The 21,697-nt window shown below is 46.6% G+C and overlaps 1 protein-coding gene across 9 annotated transcripts in view; it reads left to right on the top strand.

Moving 5' to 3' along the window:
- Nucleotides 1–590: 590 nt before the first annotated feature.
- The window catches only part of TLE4 (TLE family member 4, transcriptional corepressor), a 127,667-nt gene continuing 106,560 nt past the window's right edge, over nucleotides 591–21,697 (top strand). For 4 of the 9 annotated variants that reach the window (XM_007668213.4, XM_007668215.4, XM_007668216.4 and 1 more), the window contains exons 1-4: nucleotides 592–1,673; nucleotides 2,484–2,581; nucleotides 3,560–3,623; nucleotides 5,357–5,401. In XM_007668213.4, the coding sequence (XP_007666403.1) occupies nucleotides 1,629–1,673; nucleotides 2,484–2,581; nucleotides 3,560–3,623; nucleotides 5,357–5,401 (252 nt within the window). In that variant the 5' untranslated portion in view covers nucleotides 592–1,628. Of the gene's footprint in view, nucleotides 1,674–2,483; nucleotides 2,582–3,559; nucleotides 3,624–5,356; nucleotides 5,402–21,697 lie in introns of all 9 variants that reach the window. The other 5 variants (XM_007668218.4, XM_001511796.6, XM_007668220.4 and 2 more) reach the window with 3 other exon arrangements.

Here is a 21,697-nt window from a genome sequence, read left to right on the forward strand (position 1 = left end):
TCCCCACCGTCCCCTCCATCCTTCGGGTTCTGCCACCCTCCCCCGGTCCAGAGATGCAGCAACGACGGCGACGGCGGGCGAGCGCCTCCAAGCCCCCACGTTACTTTGATTGACAGCCGAACAAATGTTTCCCCCGTTCGAACGCTCGCGCTGAAGAACGTCAGCGACCGCCAAAGCCCCGCCTCCGTTCGGACCGCCTCCTCCCCGCCCCCCGTCCCCTCGTCCCGCACAATCCATTGGCCGGAGCCGCGGGCGCCACCCGGCCCCCACGTGGGGCCGACCCCGCCCGGCTCCGCCCCGCCGGCTCCCCATTTGTCAGCGGGGAAATGATGGGCAGGAAGGCAGAGGAGCGATTAATGTTCAGCCGTCGCCGATTGGCTGCCGGCGCTGCCCCCCGCGGCGCGGGGAGGCGGGGCAGAGGGGCCGGGGCCGCGGAGGGCCGTCGCGTTGCCCGGCGGTGAATGTAGTCCCGGGCTCGGGCCGTGCCTCGCGGAGCGGCGGGGCAGCCTCCGGGCCTGGACTACGGCTCCCGGGAGCCTCCGCGCCCCTCGGCCCCACCGTGGTGAATATGCATCAGAATGTTAATGAGGTGCCGCTGCTACATTTGGTCAAAGAAGTCACCTAGCCAGAGCGTGTTGTTAGAGCTGTTCGGAGCGGGAGTTTAGGCTGCTTGCTGCCTTCTCGCTCGCTCACTCTCTTTCCGCACCCCCCCACCCCCAACCTCTCTCTCGCACACAAACGTCCTGTATAATGTTTAGTGGTCTGGTGTAGCTCGTAGAGTTTGCAAGGAGGGGGAAATAGAAAGCCGCGACGCGGTTTTTTTTTTCCAAAAAAAAAAACAACCTCCCCCTTCAATTTGAGAGAGAGCAAAACGAAAAACAGGAAGGAAGAAAAGGAAATGAGTTGTGGTAAAAGAGAAGAGAGACGCTAAAGGGACGTTTAAGAGATCGTTGCCGTGAGTCGAGAGATCGCCAGCCAAACCCCCAAAGCCAAAGAAGAAGACCGACTCCGAACCGGAGGAGTTTGCATTTTCCTCAATTGAAGAAGAGGGAGACGTTGCCCCTGGAGGAATAACAACCAAGTAAAAGAGAGATAAAGGAAAGTTTGGAGGGAGGGGTTGGCGGGCGAGGAGAGACAGTGCCGGTGGACGAAGGGCTGGGGTTTGTTTGAGGTGGGGTCGGCTGCGGGGGGTGGGCGTGAACGGTGTGGCTTCTGCCGAGTAGTCGAAGCGAGCGGCTCGCGAGGACGGCCGGCCCCATCCCGACGAGCGGCGGGAGCGAAGCGGCCGATCTTTGACGTCCGCCCCGCGACCGTGACCGTTGGCCAGTGACAGCCCGACTGGAATGTGGGAGAGGTTCCGCTGGGCCGGGGACCGAGACCGAGCAGAGGCAGAGACCGAGACCGCGCCGCCGGGGACCGGGGACCGGGACTGAGCCGCCGCCGCCCCCGCCGCTGCGCGCATCTCCCGCACCACCTTCTCCTCCCGGTGCCGCCGTTCAAACAAATGAGCCGAGCTGCTGCCCCTGCCGCCGCCGCCGCCGCCGCCGGTCCCGCTCCCGCTCCTGCTCCTGCTCCGACTGCCGCCGTTCCGCTTAGCGCCGCCGCCGCCGCCAACTAAATCGGTTTGGATGATTCGCGATCTGAGCAAGATGTATCCTCAAAGCAGACACCCGGTGAGTGAGAGTCTCCACCGGCCGCGGGTCCGCCGGGGCTGGGAGGTGATGACTTTGCCCGGGAGAGAGAGGGCACCCGGAGCGCGCCGCCGCCCCCGCTTCGACCTCCCTTCGCACGTTGCGGTCCCCGGTTCCGTGTGTGTGTGTGTGTCGGGGGGACGGGGGACGGAGAGCGACGGGGGCCACTGACTTGGAGCCATTTTCTTATTGTTGTCTTCGCAAACCCTCATTCCGCCAAATCTCTCAGTCGGTCGCGGAGATGGAAATGGACTGGGGGCGCGGACCCCTACCATTTGAAACAACAGAAAAACCAGTGAAACTCCCCAAAGTGCACGTTCCTCCGCTTTTGAAGGTTCCCCAATACCTCCTCCCCCGCCCCCCAACTCGATCAGAGTTTAACTGACCAAAGTCTCCCCGACATCGATGGTGGCGGTTTCGATTCGGGTGGTGCGTGTTTGTGTGTTGTTGGTGGGGGGGATGGGGGTGTCTGCCTATTTTTCCATAGCCTCCTTGCTCATGGGGATCTTGGGGATCAAGTTCCCGTCCTTGGGGTTTCGGATCTGTGTGGCGGGGGGGGGGGGGGCTCTGCCTCTCGGTCCTCAAGCGCGAGACTTTTTCAGTGATGCGTATTCGGAAAAGCTATGGGGAGGAGGAGGAGGGTTTGACCCCGGTGCGATGTGGACCCCCCCGGCCCCCCGTAGCACCGATGGGGGTCCCCGCATCTCCCTCGCTCTCTGCCCCCCACCCCACTCTGACTCTCGCTGAGCTCCGAGATGTGGCGTAATGAACTATTTTATTGTTGTTCTTTAGGCACCGCATCAGCCTGCTCAACCCTTTAAATTTACCATTTCCGAGTCCTGCGATCGGATTAAGGAGGAGTTTCAGTTTTTGCAGGCGCAGTACCACAGGTAATGATGTTTACTTTTTCTGATCCTCGTGTTTGCTCAGCCCTTGTTGTCAGGCTTTGGTTCTCCCCCCGCCCCCGCCCCTCCCGCCGCTTTTTGGCGAGGCTCGAACGGATGGGTGGCTTTTGTCTCACAAAAGCAGATCCCTCCCGCCCCCCCCACCCCCAATCCCTCACCCCCGTCCTCGTCCCCCCAAGGACAGGTGCAAAGAAAGCAACTCCTTGGGGCACTTTGCGAGGCAAGAAGCAAATGTGGAAAGCCCAGATGGTGACTAGGGAAGACCGCGGCACATTTCGACTTGCTCGGTTATTGCTCAGGACTTATTTGGACCTGGACCTCCCATCCCCATCCTCTCCCGAAAGGTGGAGAAGCTCCCATCTCCTGCCATGATATCGGGGCGGGGGAAGGAAGGGGGGTGTTCGTTCGGAGGGTGATCACTGTCTCCCGAAAGGAGACTTGGAAAGAATTGGGTTTCCTCGCCCCTTAGTCTTGTACCAGACATGCAGTTCTTCTTACCTGATTGACGGATATGTAAAACACCCTGATCAACAATATCTGAAAAAACCCCACCCAACTCTTTTCCCCCCGTATACATTTTGGGGGGCGGTGGGAGGGGGGAGAGACATAAAACGTGTCTCGGCCACGATGCTCTTTGTAGAACATTAAGGAAAACTAAGTTGAGACAGCATTTGTAAATCTAAAGTATCGACTTCATGGGCGGTTGAATGTTCTGTTTTGTTTTTCCTCCTGTCTGTTTCTCTTGAGTTGTAACTCCTTTTCATATCAGCTCCAGGAAACAGACTGAGTTAGGAAAAGAAGTGCTTGGAACAATCCGGGCGCTCCCGAAAGGGGAAAGCTAAGGCTCCTTTGGTGGGGATGAGAACGGGCTGTTTAAATTGATGACTGGTATATATCGATGATCTGGGGAAGGATGCAGAACGAGCAGTACAGAGTACTCATGCTTCATTATGTCTTGAACAGTTTGAAGCTAGAATGTGAAAAACTGGCAAGTGAGAAGACAGAAATGCAGCGGCATTATGTCATGGTAAGAGAGCTGCAAAATATATCCAAAATGTCTATTAGTTGGGTATACCAAGAGCAGGAATGCATTCAGAATGCTTGGGGCTACGAGACAGATCATGAGAGTGTAGTTGAGGCGGGGGCAGTGTTTCCATTACAAACCTCGGTACTTCCGAGGGGGTTATAACTTGCTTTTGACAACTAGCTTCAATTGAAAATCTGGCTCAGAAACTGAGTGCCTAGATTTTGTTTATATGCGATGCCCCCCACTTTTCCCACCCCCCAAATAAAGCTCATCATGGTTTGATTTTAGCCCCAAGCAAACTGTTAGTGTTTTCATGCTTTGTTACTGTGCTAATACGATTCTAAGCAATTCGGACCAAACCAAAATCTGGTCAACTGTTTAGTCCTATTGTGCTTATTTTACTGTAAAGAGAAAGAATTATAAATATGGGTTTCTCAACCCTGCTTTATTGCCAAGATGCTTTTTTTTTAAAAAAAAAATCAGGTTATTTAGTGAGAGTCAATATCTTCCGTTGTCAGGATTTTCAGAATGCCATTTGTCTAAAAATTCCATCTGCTTTCAAAAAATATTTACAGGCACAATTGTGTGCTGGCTCATAATATTTGTACCAAAGGCGGGGTTTTTTTGTTTTTGTTTTTTTCTTCTCCTGAATGTGTGCATTTCAGCGCAACACCTGTTGTTGAAAAATTAGTAATTTAACTCTAGAGATGACTATTAAGCAGCATCACTTTGGTCATCGTCATTTTGATCGCAACCCAGCATTCAGTGGAAACAAATTTTTGCCATCAGATCTCAGAAACAAGCGGAGCACACAGACAGAGCCCAGACCGAGTGTGCCCAGAAAGCTTTCCTTTTTTCCAGTCCATCAGTGAATGGTACTGTGTGCAGAACACTGCAGTGAGCGCTGGGGAGAGTAAAGTATAACAGAGTTGGTGAACATGTGTTCCCTGCCCACAAGGAGCTTACAGTCTAAAGGGGGAGACAGACATTACAATAAATCACGGAACTGTAGGGAAGTGCTGTGGGGCTGTGGGTGGGGTGATTATCAAGTGTCTAAAGGGGACGGATCCAAGTGCGTAGGTGGAGCAGAAGGGAGAGGGAGTAGGAGAATTGAGGGCTTAGTCGGGGAAGGTCTCTTGGAGGAGACGTGATTTTAATAAGACTTTGAAGGAGGGGAGAGTGGCGATCTATTGGATACGAAGTGGGAGGGAGTTCCAGCCCAGAAGGAGGATGTGGGCGAGGGGTCGGCGGCGAGTTGCCGAAAGATATTAGGGCGGCTAGAATCTGGTCTTTTAACTTGGAATTTTCTTAGCTCTGAGCCTGTTTTGCCCAACCCCTGTGTTTTGATTTAGCTCTTTGTGTTCACTAGGTGAAAGCGCAGTTTGAGATTCTCCTTTGATAGACATGGATGGCTGGCTTCTAGGATTTGGAGCATTTTTTGGCCTCCAACCTATGCTGTGAAACAAAGTTTGCCAAACCCTTTTCTCTTTGCCAGTCTCTCCACCCACCAGATCAATCTGACAAGGTCGGCTACTTAGGATGAAAGACCAATCGAGGAAATGAGCTGTGGTCCTTAAGCCAATTTTCCTGCCCATGCCTAGCAAAACATTACTTTTTAAAGAAAATTGGTAGAAGAGTCATTTGCAAAATAATAATATGGTGGTATTACTGAAAATCTGTGGTCCAAACTGACGTGAAAAGCACTGATCAAATTGATTTTTATTCTTTGACAGTATTATGAAATGTCCTATGGATTGAATATAGAGATGCATAAGCAGGTGAGTGAGCTTTTGTCTTCTAACACTTTCATTGATAGAGTCTCTATTTTCAAGCCAATTTGGGGATAGCCTTTTGTAGTTTTTCTGCCTCATCCTACTGAATCTTTCACGTACATTATTCCGGTTTGAAACCGTTCGCTCCTGAGCTCGCCGGTAAAACTTCACACTGCCCTCCGAGATGCCAGCATTTAAATCACTCTGGTGAAAGCAACCAAAATCCTTAAATTCCAAGTATTCCTGATTTTCCCTTGGAAGATTGTTAGAATGAGGGTTTCAAGATTTGGGATCTATACTGTGAGAGCTGTTTTCTGGGAAAACATTAAAAAAGTGAAACTAGAAATTGCATGGGGACTTGGTTGGCTCAGTGTGGAAGGTTAGCTGGGGAGAATCAAAATTGAATCTGTAGTGCTACAAACAAAATTGATGTAAAATCCTCAGATTCATCCCTTGAGGCTACTTAGCTGGGTTTTTACCCAGAAACCGGGTCTGTTATTTCCAAAATTTGAACGGAATAAATGAGCCTGATAGGATGTGAAGAGGTTTAATTCTGCGCCTTGAAGTTGAGCAATTAGTCCAGCCCCCCAAAAGTAGCCATCAGTAAGAGTGGAGTGGCCTGAGTCACTTTACGATATGAGGGATTAACCTTTATGCATAAACATAAATTAAGCCATTCACTTGCATTTCCTAGAGAGAAAAATATCACTTTGGGGATTGAATATTGTTTGGAAAGACTAATTACTTAAGAAGCCCTTCTAGGATTGGACTAACTGCACAACTGGACTGTAGAATGGGGTGTGTTTTTATATGTGCGTGCACAAGTGTGCAAAGTGGTGGGGGGGAGGAGGGCGGGGGCGGGTGGAGCAGAGGATCCACTTCTTAGAAACTCTGGTTTCTGTTCCATTTATCTTCTGATTTGAGAGTAAATGGGATTTCCTCATGTCACGGACTCCTCTCAATATGGTTTCTACGAGCGGAATACATTGTTATTTCAAAAATGGCTGACCCACAATCAGATAGATGGTATTTTAAAACATGGCTGCATTTAATTTGCCTTATCCCTCCCCCCCCCACCCCCAAATAAAAATAAAAATAAAAAGCCAAGACCAAAAGTCATTCATGTTACAATTGGGAACTGTGAGCAGACTGCCATTTTTCTTCCCAGTGTTTTACCTCAGAAACTAAGCGCAATTATGTTGATGTCATTCTTCACAGGGTTGTACCAAAGCGGTATATTTAGATTAGTTGGAATATCATTTTGTCATGACTGCTCTTTCTGTTTAAATTGATAACCTAAAGGCTGTCTGCTGATACAAAAATCCATTCAGGCTTATGGCTTCTCATCAGCTGCTCCTGACTCAAACAAATTGCCACAAAGAAGTTGTTTGATAATTATTGTGACTTTCAATGACTCGTCAGCCTGTCTCCCGTCTAGGTCTTTTTGACAATATGAAGATTAATTAGTATCTTTTAAGGGTTGGACTTCGGGACTCATCACCCTGTATTTCTCCTCTCCCTCTCCATATCTGGCCTCCGACAACCTCCCAGTCTTAGATTTCTTTGTATTTTATCATGTCTCTCCGGGAGTCTGCTTTTCCCTCCGATGTTTCCTAATGCTATCGGAGACCTCCACCTTTAATTCATCAGTCCTCAAATCCTACTCCATTTAAAACTGAGAATGGAGTGCATTTCTCCTCCAACTCCTCTCCCCCCCTTTTTTTTTTTGCTTTCTAAATTCAATCATATCAAAAATCCTGAGGGCAGTTTATCACATTATGAAATACAGACAGCCCTGCAAACCACCTACTTATTATATTTTCTTTCCTTTTCCCCTTAAGCACAGAGGCCTATCTGTCTTTATTTGTTTTCCTAGGCAGACAGCCTTGGTTCCTCTCAGCCTCTTTTCCAGATGTACTCACTGGATGCCCTTGTAATGGAAAGCAGGCAATAAAACAGTGAAGTTGCCCTGCAGCGTAATTGGGCCTAGTTCTCAAGATCAGGTTAGGCTTATTCACTTATTAGATTTGTGTCTCAGAGGGTTCAAGAGTAGAAGTCCCCGGAGCCCGTGAAAGTACCCTAGTAATTGGTGGCCCTGATATTTGAAACCTTTGTGTATTTTTCGGTTAAAGCTCCTGTTCTTCTTGGCTGCTTCCAGCCACATATTATTTATTTTTAGAAGTATTTTTCATTGGAACAGAAAGCGATGGCTATGATGGACTCTGTGTCTTAGCAAATTGATAATAGATTGATAATGCAGAGAGAACATTCGCAACGTGGGGGTCGATACTGTTTTCTCCCCTCCCTCTCCCCCTTTTTTCTCCCTCCTTCTCTCTGTCCCCTCCCGCCCCCCCACCAACACCGTGATGTTCATCATCAGTCATCCTGTGTTGATTTTGATAGAAGACTATTAAAGTGAAACCTATAGGGAATTTGTCATTCTGAAAGGAAAGCTAATGTAATTAGTACCAATTAAAGTACATTTAGTAAATTGGATTTAATCTTAATTAAGCCTGCATAATGTTGCCAATTTTTAACAATTATGTTTGAGAACATAATTAATTTAAATTTTGGTAACTGAGTAAATAGCTTTAGACTGATAGAATTAGTCAGTTAATTTTTTTTAAAGGAGAATCGAGGGGTACACTACAACGCGATGTAGAATTAAAGCATAAAATACGAATCTAACTTCTGGTAATCTCTACTGGGATTGATAGAGCTGAGCTGATGAATCGTGAAGCAACAGAAAAGTTAGGGAGAAGTGATCTGGGGTAGAATATGAATGAATGCTTCCCAACCGTCTTCTCCATTCTGGCATTAAAGTGAAGGTGACAAACGGAAGGTGGTTGGAAAATGCCGTGTGGTTGTGTTTTGTCCGACTGGAGGGTTTTAGTTGAAATGAGAGACTCTCTCTCCTTGTAGACGTCCCCTGGGATCTTCTGCGTTGGGACATCCTGTCCCCCGTGCTCGGCGGATGGCACTTGGGTCACTGCCGAATCCCTTCAGAGATGCCATTTTGGGGCGGGCTTTTTCTCTCAAGTGTTCCCCGCTGCAGGGCACTGGGGTTTGGATACTCTCCAGCGGGTTCCCTCTTTTATAAGCGACGAGTTAATTAAACGAGATACTGGCCAGGCTCGAATTGGACGGTAGCGATGATCGATCGAAAGGGAGTATTGGAATTTGATTGTGGACAATTGGGAGTTGGAGAAAGGAGACTGGCAGGAATTGAAACAGGGAGTGGGGGCGGAAACTTCAGCTTTGGGAAAGAAGAGAAGTCAGAAATGCCTTCCAGTGACAGCTCCATAGTCGTTGACAGATCTCTCTGTTTTTTTCCGAAGTCAGTCCGTGGTTTATGATTTTTATCATCGGCCTGGGCTTTACGGGAGGCGGACATTTAGAAACCCAGATGAAGTGCCTAGATGTCATCCTTTTTTTTCCCCTTCTTTTTTTTTTTTAAAAATCAAAGCAGGAGGGCTCCGATTTCCCTCCAAGCCATGTAAATTTTATTACAAGACTTGGGCAACAACCATTTGAGTGCTGCTAAAATATTAATTGAATAGAAATGAAAGGGCTTTGCCAGCTGATAGGATATCATAATCAGAGCTGCAGTAGTCGATGGTAAATGATGATAAATGGCATTAGGAACCTTTTAGCAAACTGTAATAACTACAAGGAGGGAAGGCAGTATGGATTTGCATTCTATCTGATACCCTCTAGTACCAAGTGGATTGCCAATACTGCTTGTTTAGCATTTTCTAAGGGCAATAGGATATTGATTTTGGACTTACAAGGAACAGCTCTATTTTCACCATTGAAAAGTATTGCAGGTTGTTAAGAAGAAATTGACTTGAAGAGGCCTGGCTGCTGCCCATCATGGAGCAAATAAAGCAAAACTGCCGAAGCATGGTGGAGCAGCGAGATGGGGCCCTCAGCAATTTGTTGCTATTAATTTACCGGGCTCGACAGCAAATCAATCGGCAGCTACTTCATCTGCTGGAGAAAATGCTGTCCGGGGCAGATGAAAGGCCCAGCGTGGGTCGGGGAAGAGGCGGGATTGGTCAAGAGGAGGCTGCAGTTAATGTGTAAATAAGTGAAATCGAGGCCAGTGTTGCCGAGGAAGCTGTTTTTAATTAGGTTGGGGGTTTCGAGTGAGCTGTTTGCCAAAGCGAGGCTAGGATCGAGAGAGGGGGAAGAGATTGATTGAGGCTGAAGTAATACACGACCACTGGGACGTCTCTGGTGTGGGGATGGCTCCTCTCTCATTTGTTTAGGGGGTGGGGAGGACGGCCACGGAGAAAACCAGTTCCACGGTGACCCTTTATATTTCTCCCCTGCCCCCGCCAAAACAAAACAAAACTTCTGTGCCCCTAGATGGGGGCCCCCACCGCTGTGGCTGGGGATGAGGAGGAGCAGATGGATGCATGCATGCATGGATGGATGCATGGATCAATACACGCATCTGCATACACTTGCCCAGTGATTGATTTTTTTTCCCCTGCCCCGGTAAAAGGGTAGGATCAAACTCTTCTTTGACAGTGAAGGCGGGCCGTCACCGAAGGCCCTACATTCCATTTGGATATAGCCAGAAAGCTGACCAAATTTCCAGAGACCGAGCTTGGCTCTCCATTATAAACAGAAGGACCTATTTAATAGAGAGGGGAGAGATGAGTTTAGTACAGTGCTCTGCACACAGCAAGCGTTCAGTCGATGCCATTGATGGATCGATGAGCTGCCTGGGTGACTGGGACGGAACCAAGATATCTCTTGATTATGAATGGAAAGGCGAAACCCAACTGAAAGTGATGTGTAGGTGGGCAATGGCGGACTTTTAACGGAGCTTTACAGAGGAGAAAATTTAGGCTGGCAAATGGGACTGATGGATGAGCTTTCTGTTCTGCCCGAAGATGGGATGGTGTGACCAGGAGTTCCCCAGTATGCATACCGGGGAACTGGCGAGCGTGCAGTTAGAGTATCAGCTTACTAGGGGCTCGAAGAAGTAAAAGATTCAAACTTTGCCCTCAAGGAGTTTATAGCCCATGTGGTTCAACTGAGGGAATTTTCTACTTTTATTGCCTAATTATAATAACGGTGGTATTTATTAAGCATGTATTATGTAGCAAGCACTGTACTAAAGGATCAGGTTGGACATAGTCCCTGTCTCTCCTCGGGTTCACATTGGAGAGGGGAGAGCAGGTATTGAATCTGCATTTTGCAGATGAGGAAACTGAGGCGCAGAGAAGTTAAATGATTTGCCCAAGGTCATCCAGCTGTTAGGTGGCGGAGCTGGGATGAGAGCCCAGGTCTTCTGACTCCCAGGGCCAGGCATTTTCCTCTGTGCCTCACTACTTCTTAAGCACCTAGTGTAAAGTTTTCAGTAAATGCTGATGATGGGGATGACAGCAAATCACGACCCCAGAATCAACTGGTTTCCCTGGGGATCCCTGGTTCTGCAAACCCCAAATTGGTCTGAACCTCCTGGATTGGCTGCAGCTTGGACACATCCGGACCCCGACGATCACCCGGAAGGAAATAGCTGCTTGCATTCCGGGATTCACATTTCTTAGTCAGCATGTGTTGCAATATCTGCTTTCACTTTTATTTTCATTTGGAGATGTTTTCTCCGAATTCTTCTCAATAAAAGGAAAACTTTTTTCAGGAATTTGTTCAACCCCCACTTCCTCCTGTTGGGGTAATGACTAGTTTTGTTATTTTTTTCCCGGTTGGGTATTGACTAGATTTTTTTTTTTTAATAACTTCATAAAATGGGACAGGGAAAGGAAGCATCAGGAGAAGCAGAAGCAGAATATTCACTTTAAGGTTAAGATTAAACATCACCTTCCCCCCCCCCCCCCCACTCCCCCACCCCCAAAAAACCCTAATGGAATTTTCATTTACATTTTTCTTAAAATACTCACAGTCAAAATGGAATTCAGTTGACTCACAAATCCACCCTAATTCTGCCAAGGTCCATTTAAGTTGATTTAGTGCATCCACGGGATGAAGTGTCAATAGAATCTAAGGAAACTTTGAATGCGATATCTAGAAGGCTGGGTCATTTTTTAATGTCATAAATAGCTTTTTTCTCTTCCTGGGAGATTGTCTTGTCCCCTCTTCATGAAGAATCTGGAGTGTTCCCATCAGTTTTTGCCTAAATGCTCTCCCCTTAATTTGTCTATTTATAAATTTCGTCTTGGCTCTGGTGTCTGGTTCCCTAGACTAAGAAAGGTAGTAATCATAGTGAACATCTCTGCAATATTAAGCATTTACGATGATAGCACATAGTTTTGGGGTAGATGCAAGATCATACAGTTCCGGTTCCACTTGGGGCTTGCTGTCTAAGGTGGATGGAGGGCTGACGCTGCTATGGAAGGCCACAGGAAGCTGCGATGTTGAGTCCATTTGCATTATACGTGATTGAAGGGAACGATATTATGAAAGAAATACACTGCAGATGTTGCATTTGAATCGCAAAAATGAGAACTAAGTGAAAATCCCCAATTTTGGATAACTGGATTTGTACCCCAATTAACAAAGCAAAAAACACCCAATAATTCCCCTCAGGTGGCTTTTTAATTTTTCTTTTAAACCTGATAATTCCATTCACTTAAGCACTATGCTGCCCACAGTCAGAAGGTGGAACTAGGGAGGTCCTCAAGTGTTTTTTTTTCAGATCTGCTTTCCACTCAAATCCTCCCTGCTGCCAGACAAGTAGAAGAATTCAACCTGGCGAAGGCCTTCTCTCCTTTCCCCTCTCCCCATCCTTCCTCTCTGGAGACCAGGTCAGTTACAACTGTGTTTTGCCCATTCCCCCTCCCCGCTTCCTCTCCCCCCTCCCCCATCTAGTCTTCCCCACCCATCTTCACAGCCTACCCCTTCTCTGTTCCTCAGGGAGGGCAGTGGGATGGAGTGTTGAAGGGTGATTAATTTCCACGTCTCGACTTTTTCCTATCGCTTATAACACTGCTGTATACCCATTAAGCGCTTAATAAAGGGAAGCAGCATGGCCTAGTGAAAAGAGCACAGGCCTTGGGAGGCAGAGGACCTGGGTTCTAATCCCAGCTCCACCACATTTCTGCTGTGTGACCTTGGGCAAGTCACTTAACTTCTCTGGGCCCCTGTAAAATGGGGATTAAGACTGTGAGCACTGTGTGGGACACGGACTGTGTCCAACCTGATTCGCTTGTATCTACCCCAGTACTTAGTACAGTGTCTGGCATATAGTAATGCTTAACAAATACCACTGAAATAAATATAATGAATTATGCTTCCAGTTCCCTTCTGGAGGCAATGGGACAGTTTTACTACGTTTAGAAGATAAATGTCACCGTGCCATTTTGGAATCACGCCCGAGGCATGTCGGATCTTTGAGGTAGAGAGAGAAGGGCGGGGCTAAATTGGGGTCTTTGCTCCATCTTCCGCCGTCCCCCGGGAAGGGCCTGGTTATCATCATAAATTTTTCTTCCTCATTTGGGTAGAAATTTGCTATCCAGATTAGCTTTTCTCTTTGCCTCGTGGCTTTTGGAAAGGGTCGGTGAGCAAGTCTTATTTATTTATGTCCTAAGTAAGAGATGCTGGGATGGGCCAGTGGGGTGGATGGACAAGCTTGTAGGTCCAACGCAGGGTATGAGGGACATGGTGATCGAGGCAGTGCAGACGTTGTCATCCTGTGGGTTTTTGAAAATATCGCACTTCCTGCTGACAACTGGAGTAAGGGTAAATCAGCTGAGACCTGAGTTGACAAAACATCTTTGTGTGCGTCAGTTTTGGTTAAAACCGTGTTGTGAGTTTGGTAGTTTTTGACTTGCTTTTATACAGTGCTTTGATGTAAGCAGATCACCTATAGTCCTTCAAGCCAGTCGATATTGGGTGGTGAATGGGATTACGATGACATGGAGGGATTACTGGAAAGATTTAACAAACTCCCTACTATAAGAGCAGATATTAAAACGATTTTATTAATCTTTTGAAGCTGGGTTCTTGTTTTTTCTTCAAGCCATAAACAGCCCATATTCAGACTGGCAAGAAAGATATACTCCTCTGCCACTCTCCCCCCAATCCCCCCTTAAATCTTAGAGCGATGATTATCCTTTCTTCTTTTTTTAATCCAAGCTTTTGCTTTTATCCAAGTTCTAATTTACAGTGAAGGACATTTAGAACAACACTGCTTCATTTGTTATTATTAAAATGTGTTTCATTCAGAGTGAGTCTCAAAGCTGTTTTGGTTTTTGTTGTTGAAACACCTGCCTATTGGCTGCTACCTGTTCATGGTCTTTCAGCAACACTCAATCAATCAGTGGTATTTGTGAGCACTTCTTGTGCACAGAGCACTGTACTAAGCACTTGGGAGAATATAACAGAGCTGGTAGACACATTCCTTGCTCACAAGGAGCTTACAGTCTAGAGTGGGAGACAGACATTAGACTGTAAGCCCATTGTGGGCAGGGAATATGACTGTTTATTGCTTTATTGTACTCTCCCAAGCACTTAGTACAGTGCTCTGCACACAGTAAGCTCTCAGTAAATATGAATGAATGAATGAACGAACAAATAATTCATAAATTATTTACAAATACAAATAATTACCCAAACCATATGTTGATGGCATCTCACCGTCAGCAGGAATCAACCAATCGATAGTATTTCTTAAGCATTTATGGTATGCAGAACACCGTACTAAGTGCTTGGGCGAGTACAACAGAGTTGGTAGACACATTCCCTCCCCACAAGGAGCTTTACACTCTAGAGGGAGAGGTAGACATCAATATTAATAAATTACTCACACATATGGATGGCATCTCACTGTCAGTAGCATTCAACCAATCAGTGGTATTTTGGGAGCACTTACTGTGTACAGACCACTGTGCTGGGCTCTTGGGAGAGTACGGTAGATTTAGTCGATCCCATCCCTGTCCTCAAGGAGCTTACAGACTACTGTGTACAGAGCACTGTACTGAACGTTTGAGAGTACAATATAGAGTGAGTGGACACGATCCCTGCCCTCAAGATGCTTGCATTCTACTGAGTACAGAGCACTGTACTGAGCACTTCGGAGAGTACGATAGAGTTAGAAGACATGATCCCGGCCCTCAAGCGGCTTAAATGGAGTGGCTCATCCTCAGAGCTCAAGGACTGTTCTAGTGGGTCTTTTCTCTGGAAACAGACTCATATTTTCCATGAGGCCTGATTCGGCCCCAGTTCTACCTGAACCCAGTGGAATTTCCTCTAAAGACTACCATCTGGGCCTGTCATATGTCGCTCTGCAGGAGCAATTCCCTAACCGTCACAGTCATGCCACATCCCCTCTGCCACCTCAGCCTCTTTGTATGTGTTTGATATTGATTTTATCAGTTTGACTCTATTACTTATATCTACTCTCATGCTCTATTCTCGACTTGTCGAGGTTTGTCGACTTGGCAGCCCCATTAGATTGGAAGGTCCCTGAGGGCAAGGGAACCCGAAGGGCTTATTTAGTCCCCTCAATTCCCCAAATGCTGCCAGCACTGTTGATATTCATGTTGCATTTTCCTAATCCTGTCCTCTTACTTAACCCTGTGGATCTATAATTGTTGCCTTGCAAGAGCTTGGGTAAAGGAGAAGTTTGGACAAAGAGATATTTGCTCCCAGCTTCTGCACAAACTATCCCTGGCTCCTGGCCAGAACCCTAATTTCCTTTTTTTTTTTATAAGAGACTATTTTCCCCATCCCTCTAAACGGGGAGGGGAGAAGAGAACAACTGAATTCCCTTTTCGGGTGATCCCTCTCTCAGCTAAAGTGCAAGAGTAATAGTTGTGGTATTAGTGAGGCTGTTGGCCGGGAGAGAGCGAGCAAGTAAGAGGGCATTGGGGATACCAGGCTATCTCCATTTCGTACGCAGTTGGAGTGATGCCACGAGCGACTGCTTCACCTAGGTGATTCCTGGGCTGCCTGGCTCCCACCATTAGTTTAGGACTGAGGGAACAATGATGTTAACAACATTTCATTCAGATTTTTCTGGCACAAGGCGGCTGGGACCCAGGGGTCCTAACTAGGTCAATCCCTTGCATCGGTGCTCCATAAGGATAATAGGCAATTACTCTTTCCACTTTCAAAGCCTTATTGAAGGCATATCTCCTCCAAGAGGCCATCCCTGACTAAGCCCTCTTTCCTCTTCCCATTCCCTCTATGTTGCCCTGACTTACTCCCTTGGGTCACCACCCTACCAAGAAGAAGCGGCGTGGCTCAGTGGAAAGAGCCCGGGCTTGGGAGCCAGAGGTCATGGGTTCGAATCCAGGCTCTACCACTTGGCAGCTGTGTGACTGTGAGCAAGTCACTTCACTTCTCTGTGCCTCAGTTCCCTCATCTGTAAAATGGGGATTAAGACTGTGAGCCCCACGTGGGACAACCTGATGACCCTGTATGTACCCCACCGCTTAGAACAGTGCTCTGCACATAGTAAGCGCTTAACAAATACCAACATTATTATTATTATTACCAACCCAATAGCCCTTATGTACGTAACTGTAATTCATTTATTTATATTAACGTCTGTCTCCCACCTCTAGACTCTAACTAAGCAATGGGGTGGGAATGTGTCTACTAACTCTTTGATATTGTCATGTTGTACCATCCTAAGTGCTTAGTACAGTGCTCTGCACACAGTAGGTGCTCAGTAAGTGTGACAGATTGATCCAGAAAGCTGGTGGCAAAATGATTCAGGGGGAGCAGGGAGACTGGGGAAGGGAAAGGGGAATGACCGAACTCAGGGCAAGCTCCTGGGCCGGGATCGTTTCTAACCAATTCTGTCGGTACACATAGTGTAAGTACTTCAGTTGATGTGGTGGAAGATAATGTCGATGACTCTTCATCTTTAACTCTTCAACTTCAACTCTTCTGAGAGTCTGAACCACCTTTTTCTCTTTAGTAATAATAAATGTGGTATCGGTTAAGCACTAACTCTGGGCCAAACACCTGGCCAAGTGCTGAGGTAGGTACAAGATAAGCCGATTGGACACCATCCCTGCCCTCCGCGTAGAGTCCATCTGCTGCACCAAGCAATCAGTCAGTGGTATTTATTGAGCGCTTACTGTGTGCGGTGCTTGGGAGGGTACAACACAACAGAATCGGTAGAGACAATCCCTGCCCTCGGGGAGCTGACCATTAAATTGGGGTAATGGCAAGGTTTGGAATGATGAGTGTTTCTCTCTGAAAGGTTCTTCTTCTATTAATAACTCTATGCTCATGTGGTCTGGGTGGAGGACAGTATTGATCTTTCCCATTTCAGGCCTGGGGTTAGCTCACTTTCCCCAACACCACTTAAGAAACCAACTTCTGGTCTTTGGCTGGATGTTTTGTTTTGTTTTTGTCTTAGCCTTGAGGAAACTTGGAGGTTTTATTTATTTTTAAAATAAATTCCCAGCAGGTCTACACACAGTAAGTGCTCAATAAATACCATTGACTGATTGATGGATTATTATTAAATATTAACAATATTAATTTAATATTAACATTAAATATTATTCAGTATGTTGGCTCTGGCGGCGAAGAATTGAGACGCAGGACTGCTTCCTCATATGTCAGAGGAATTTTCCCATCCTCAGCCCCTCATCGCCCAGCCCGTGTGGGCTCAGGTGCTGACAAGCTAGGTGGAAGATAGAATTCTGGGTTCCGTTTTTTGAAAAACTGTCAATGAACATTTGGATTTCCAGTTAAATACTGGGAAGTTTCAGCCTGGCAGATAGGTTGAGAAAGATCTTTAAAGCTGAAGAAATATTGACCAGTTTGCAAAATCTGCAGTGGTGTCACCCACGTTTTCCAACGGTTCCCTCTTCCCAAGATCACTGGGGTAAATGTAATGTCCAACTGCAGCAAAAACCACTCAGACCTTTCCTTTCAAGCCCAAGCTCCTGGGGGAGGCTATACAAAAGGAATAGGAAGAAGAGACCGAGCTTATTCTTTTTCATTAATCATGGTGCCTCAATTCCTTTTAATAAGTGAGTTAGTTATGGTATTCTATCAAGCGAGTACTAAGGTCATTCAATCGTATCTATTGAGCGTTTACTGTGTGCAAAACACTGTACTAAGTGCTTGGGAGGGTACACCGTGACAATAAAAACAAGCAGAGTGGCCTACTGGAAAAGAGTTCGGGCCTGGGAGTCAGAGGCCCTGGGTTCCCATCCCAGCTCTGCCACATGTCTGCTGCCTGCCATATAGTAAGTGCCTAGTAAATACAGTTTTTTGTAAAGCAGTGTTCTAAATGCTGTGGCAGAGGCAGAAGATAACTAGGTCCCACTTGTATCCCCTTTAGAGGTGAGGAAATGGAGGCCCAGAGAATAATGATAATTATTATAATTATGGTATTTATTAAGCGCTTACTGTGTGCGAGGCACTGTACTGAGCACTGAGGTAGATACAAGCAAATCGGGTTGGATACAGTTCCTGTCCCAAATGGGGCTCGCAGTCCACCCCCATTTTACAGTTGAGGTAACTGAGGCACAGAGAACTGAAGTGACTTGCCCGAGTTCACACAGCAGACACGTGGTGGAGACAGGTTGTAAAGTGACTTGCCCAAGGTCACGTAGCAGACAAATGGTGGAACTGGAATTAGAACCCAGGTGTCTTGACTGGAAGTCCTGTGTTCTTTCCACTAGACTATGCTGTCTGGGTCAGGCCTAGCTTTCCTGGCAGAAGTGAAGGGAAAGGCCAACTGATTGTGATTTTTAAAAAAATATATTTTTTACATTGAAAATATCCATTTTAAGATCAGTTTGTGAAGGTTTTAGGAATGCATTGTATTTCAGTGTAACCTGAAAGATTGAGCAGGCTTTTGGTTTGCAGTTACTTCACATGCATGCTTTTGCTCAGTGGGTCAGTAAGTTATTTATAATTGCCACTTGGATCATTCCTCAGAATTGTGTTTTGAATGAAAACTGAGGTCTCTTAGCTGAAGTGGTTTTGGCCTTGGTAACAAATGGGAAACATAACACCACTTCACAAACCAGGAGTAGTTTAAACACACCAGACAACTTTTTTTTTCTTTTTTAAGTCGTACGTGACCCTCTTCGTAGCAGCCATTTTAAAGGTTAAATTTAGCTTTAAGAACTTATCTCTCCATTTTTGGGCCCTGGAGTAGCTGCTGAGATGGACAGGAGTGGAAGAATGGAAATTGGTTGAGCCTGGAGTGTCCTCGACCTGATTATCTTGCATCTACCCCAGCACTTAGCACACCACAGGACTTGTCACCTAATAAGCGCTTAATTCATATCGTCATTATGATGTCTCTAGTGCTCTCTTCCCCAGGAGAAGAGTGAGTGAACAGTCTCCCCAAACTGGGGTGAGCAATCATTCAGGAGAGACAGTGTGTCCTAGTGGAAAGAGCCCGGGCCTGGGAATTGGAGGACCTGGGTTTTTCTCCCAGCTCTGCCACTCGTCTGCTGGGTGACCTCGGACAGGTCACTTCACTTTTCTGGGCCTCAGTTTCTTCATCTGTAAAATGGGGCTTTACTTCCCATCCTCCCACCTACTTAAAAGTGTGAGCCCCGTGTGGGACAGATACTTTATCTGACTGAAGGATTACCTTTTCTCTATGCCAGTGCATAGTACAGTGCTTGGCACAGAGTAAGCACTTTCCTTTTTAATGGTGTTTAAGCGCTTACTATATGGCAGGCACTATACTAAGCACTGGGGCAGAAATGACAATCAGGTTGGACCCAGTCCATGTCGCACCTGGGGCTCACAGTCTTCGTCCCCATTTTACAGGTGAGGCAGCTGAGGTCCCAGAGAAGTGAAGTGACTTGCCCAAATTCACACAGCTGACAGGTGGCAGAGTGGGGATTAGAACCCAGGTCCTCTGATTCCCAGGCCTGTGCTCTTTCCACTTGGCCATGCTGCTTAACAAGCACCATTATTATTATTATTATCATCATCATTAGGTCTGCAAAGTTCTTTGAACCTCTCTTCCCCTCCCCTGCATGGTGATATTGCCAATCCGGTCCCTGCCCCAAGTCTCTCCCTTCCGCCCTCGATGACCGGCAGGAAGGGGCCACTAGCTGGTGCTTCTCTTTTCTACTTCTTCTTCTTCTTCTTCTATGGATTGTTTGAAAGAGGGAGTTGCATGGCCCTTGCGGTCTTTCTCTGGCCCAGACTCCTTACCCCATGCATGCATGGAGGAAGCCGCTTGCTTTAGAGTAGGTCAGTTTTGACACTTTAAGTGGTCTCCAGGTTGGAGTAGGTCACTCTGGGACAGGCCAGCGCTGACCACATTTAGCTGACCGTGTTTGATAAAAATAGTGGTGCTTGTATTTTTCAGGAAACGTTTACGATCAGGTTTGTGATCTGTATTCTTCTGGTGCGTATGGATATTAGCTGGTTGAACCCTTTTCCTAACCTCTTTCCTCCTCCTCTCCCATCAACTGAGTTCTGTCTGTTTTATTCCTTCCCCACCAGCTGCTAAAATATCCAGCCTTTTCATTGTCGTATTTATTGAGTGCTTACTGTGTGCAGTGCACTGTACTAAGCGCTTATAGCCTTTTGAAAGAAGGGCTCTGAAAAGAAGACTAGTGAATTCAGAAGCCCAGGAGTATAGATTCATTCAATAGTATTTATTGAGCGCTTACTATGTGCAGAGCACTGTACTAAGCGCTTGGGATGAACAAGTCGGCAACAGATAGAGACAGTCCCTGCCGTTTGACGGGCTTACAGTCTAATCGGGGGAGACGGACAGACAAGAACAATGGCACTAAACAGCGTCAAGGGGAAGAACATCTCGTAAAAACAATGGCAACTAAATAGAATCAAGGCGATGTACAATTCATTAACAAAATAAATAGGGTAACGAAAATATATACAGTTGAGATCTGCAGGAGTTTATAGTGTGGCTTATTACTTTCGACTGCATTAGCTGTAGTTAACCTCAGAAAAAATATCGCCTTTCACCAAATACAACATGATGGTAGCTCCATGAGAAGCAGCATGGCCTAGTGGAAAGAACACAGGGGCCTGGGAGTCAGAGGACCTGAGTTTTAATCCCAATTCTGCCACTTCTCTGCTGTGTGACCTTGGGCAAGTCACTTAACTTCCCTGTGTCTCAGTCACCTCATCTGTAAAATGGGGATTAAGAGTGTGAGCCCCATGTGGGACAGGGATTGTGTCCACCCTATCTTGTATCTACCCCAAAGCTTAGTGCAGTTTCTGGCACATAAGTGCTTAACAAATGCCATTAAAAAAAACCCAAAGAAAAACTCCCAAACTCCTTAAAACTCCATTAACATGGATCATTCAAAGAGCTTCCCAAACTCGAGCATGCCGGCAGAAACAGCAACAGTGGTTTGTGGGAATATCAGAGGTTATGACTAGGTTGGGGTTGGGGTTTATTTTTTTAAGGGTGAGCTAGTGGTTGTCGAAGAAAACTTCACGGACTCTGCGCCTTGCTGTAGCGGGTATATCACAGACAAGTTTGTTTCTACTAGCGCTAGTAAGGAGTGGAACTTGAAAGAGTTTCCCCTGCTAGTCAAAAATCAGCTCAGCTCCCCGCAGTAGGGAGTTTCATTCAATCGCATTTTCTTTATATACCATCAGCATAACATCTGAGCTGAGAGTACAAGTACAGATTTTAAGACAGGCAGCAGCAAATTTTCCTCTTGGGGCAATTGCCTGGCTCAGCTTTGTTCTGTAATAGAGGTCAAGTGAGCAGATACCACTCCCTGCCTCCGATCTGATCAACGGGCCGGGGGTTCCGGCCTTGAAGAAGGAGGAGTAGCTCCATCGTACCTTGAGACCTTGAATATCCCAGTCTCCCTGATAAAACAGACGGCAATGAACAAAAGGGGGAGGGTGCGTGATATGCTTGCGTTGAGTAGCACGCTCCACAGTACTTGGAGTTTTCTTGTTCTGAGGTAAGCACGTGGGCCTAGAGATGAAGCAGCTCAGAGGGGACGGTCAGGGAGAGAAGGGGACAAATGCAAGGTCATGTCCACTGTGCTTCCACGTGGTTTTGGTGTCCATCTGCAAAGGTTTTCATAGCACGCTATTTTTTTTTTAAATCTAATTTCTAAGTATTGAATCGTTGTGAAAGTTGTTGGGAGTATCTGGCCTAGTGGAAATTCCATTTTAAATAATAATTGCGGTATTTAAGGGCTTACTGTGAGCCAAGCATTCTGCTCTCTGAGGTAGGTAGAATGTAATCAGATTAGACACAAACCCTCTCCCACATGGGACTTACAGTCTAAGGGAGAAGAACAACAGCTATTGAATCCACATTGTATGGAGGAGGCAACTAAGGCACAGAACCATAGAATAATACCAACTCGAGCCAGTTCCCCAGTTTGG

Source organism: Ornithorhynchus anatinus, chromosome X5 (genome assembly GCF_004115215.2).
Source record: "Ornithorhynchus anatinus isolate Pmale09 chromosome X5, mOrnAna1.pri.v4, whole genome shotgun sequence".
In the NCBI taxonomy this organism is placed as follows: Eukaryota; Metazoa; Chordata; class Mammalia; order Monotremata; family Ornithorhynchidae; genus Ornithorhynchus; species Ornithorhynchus anatinus.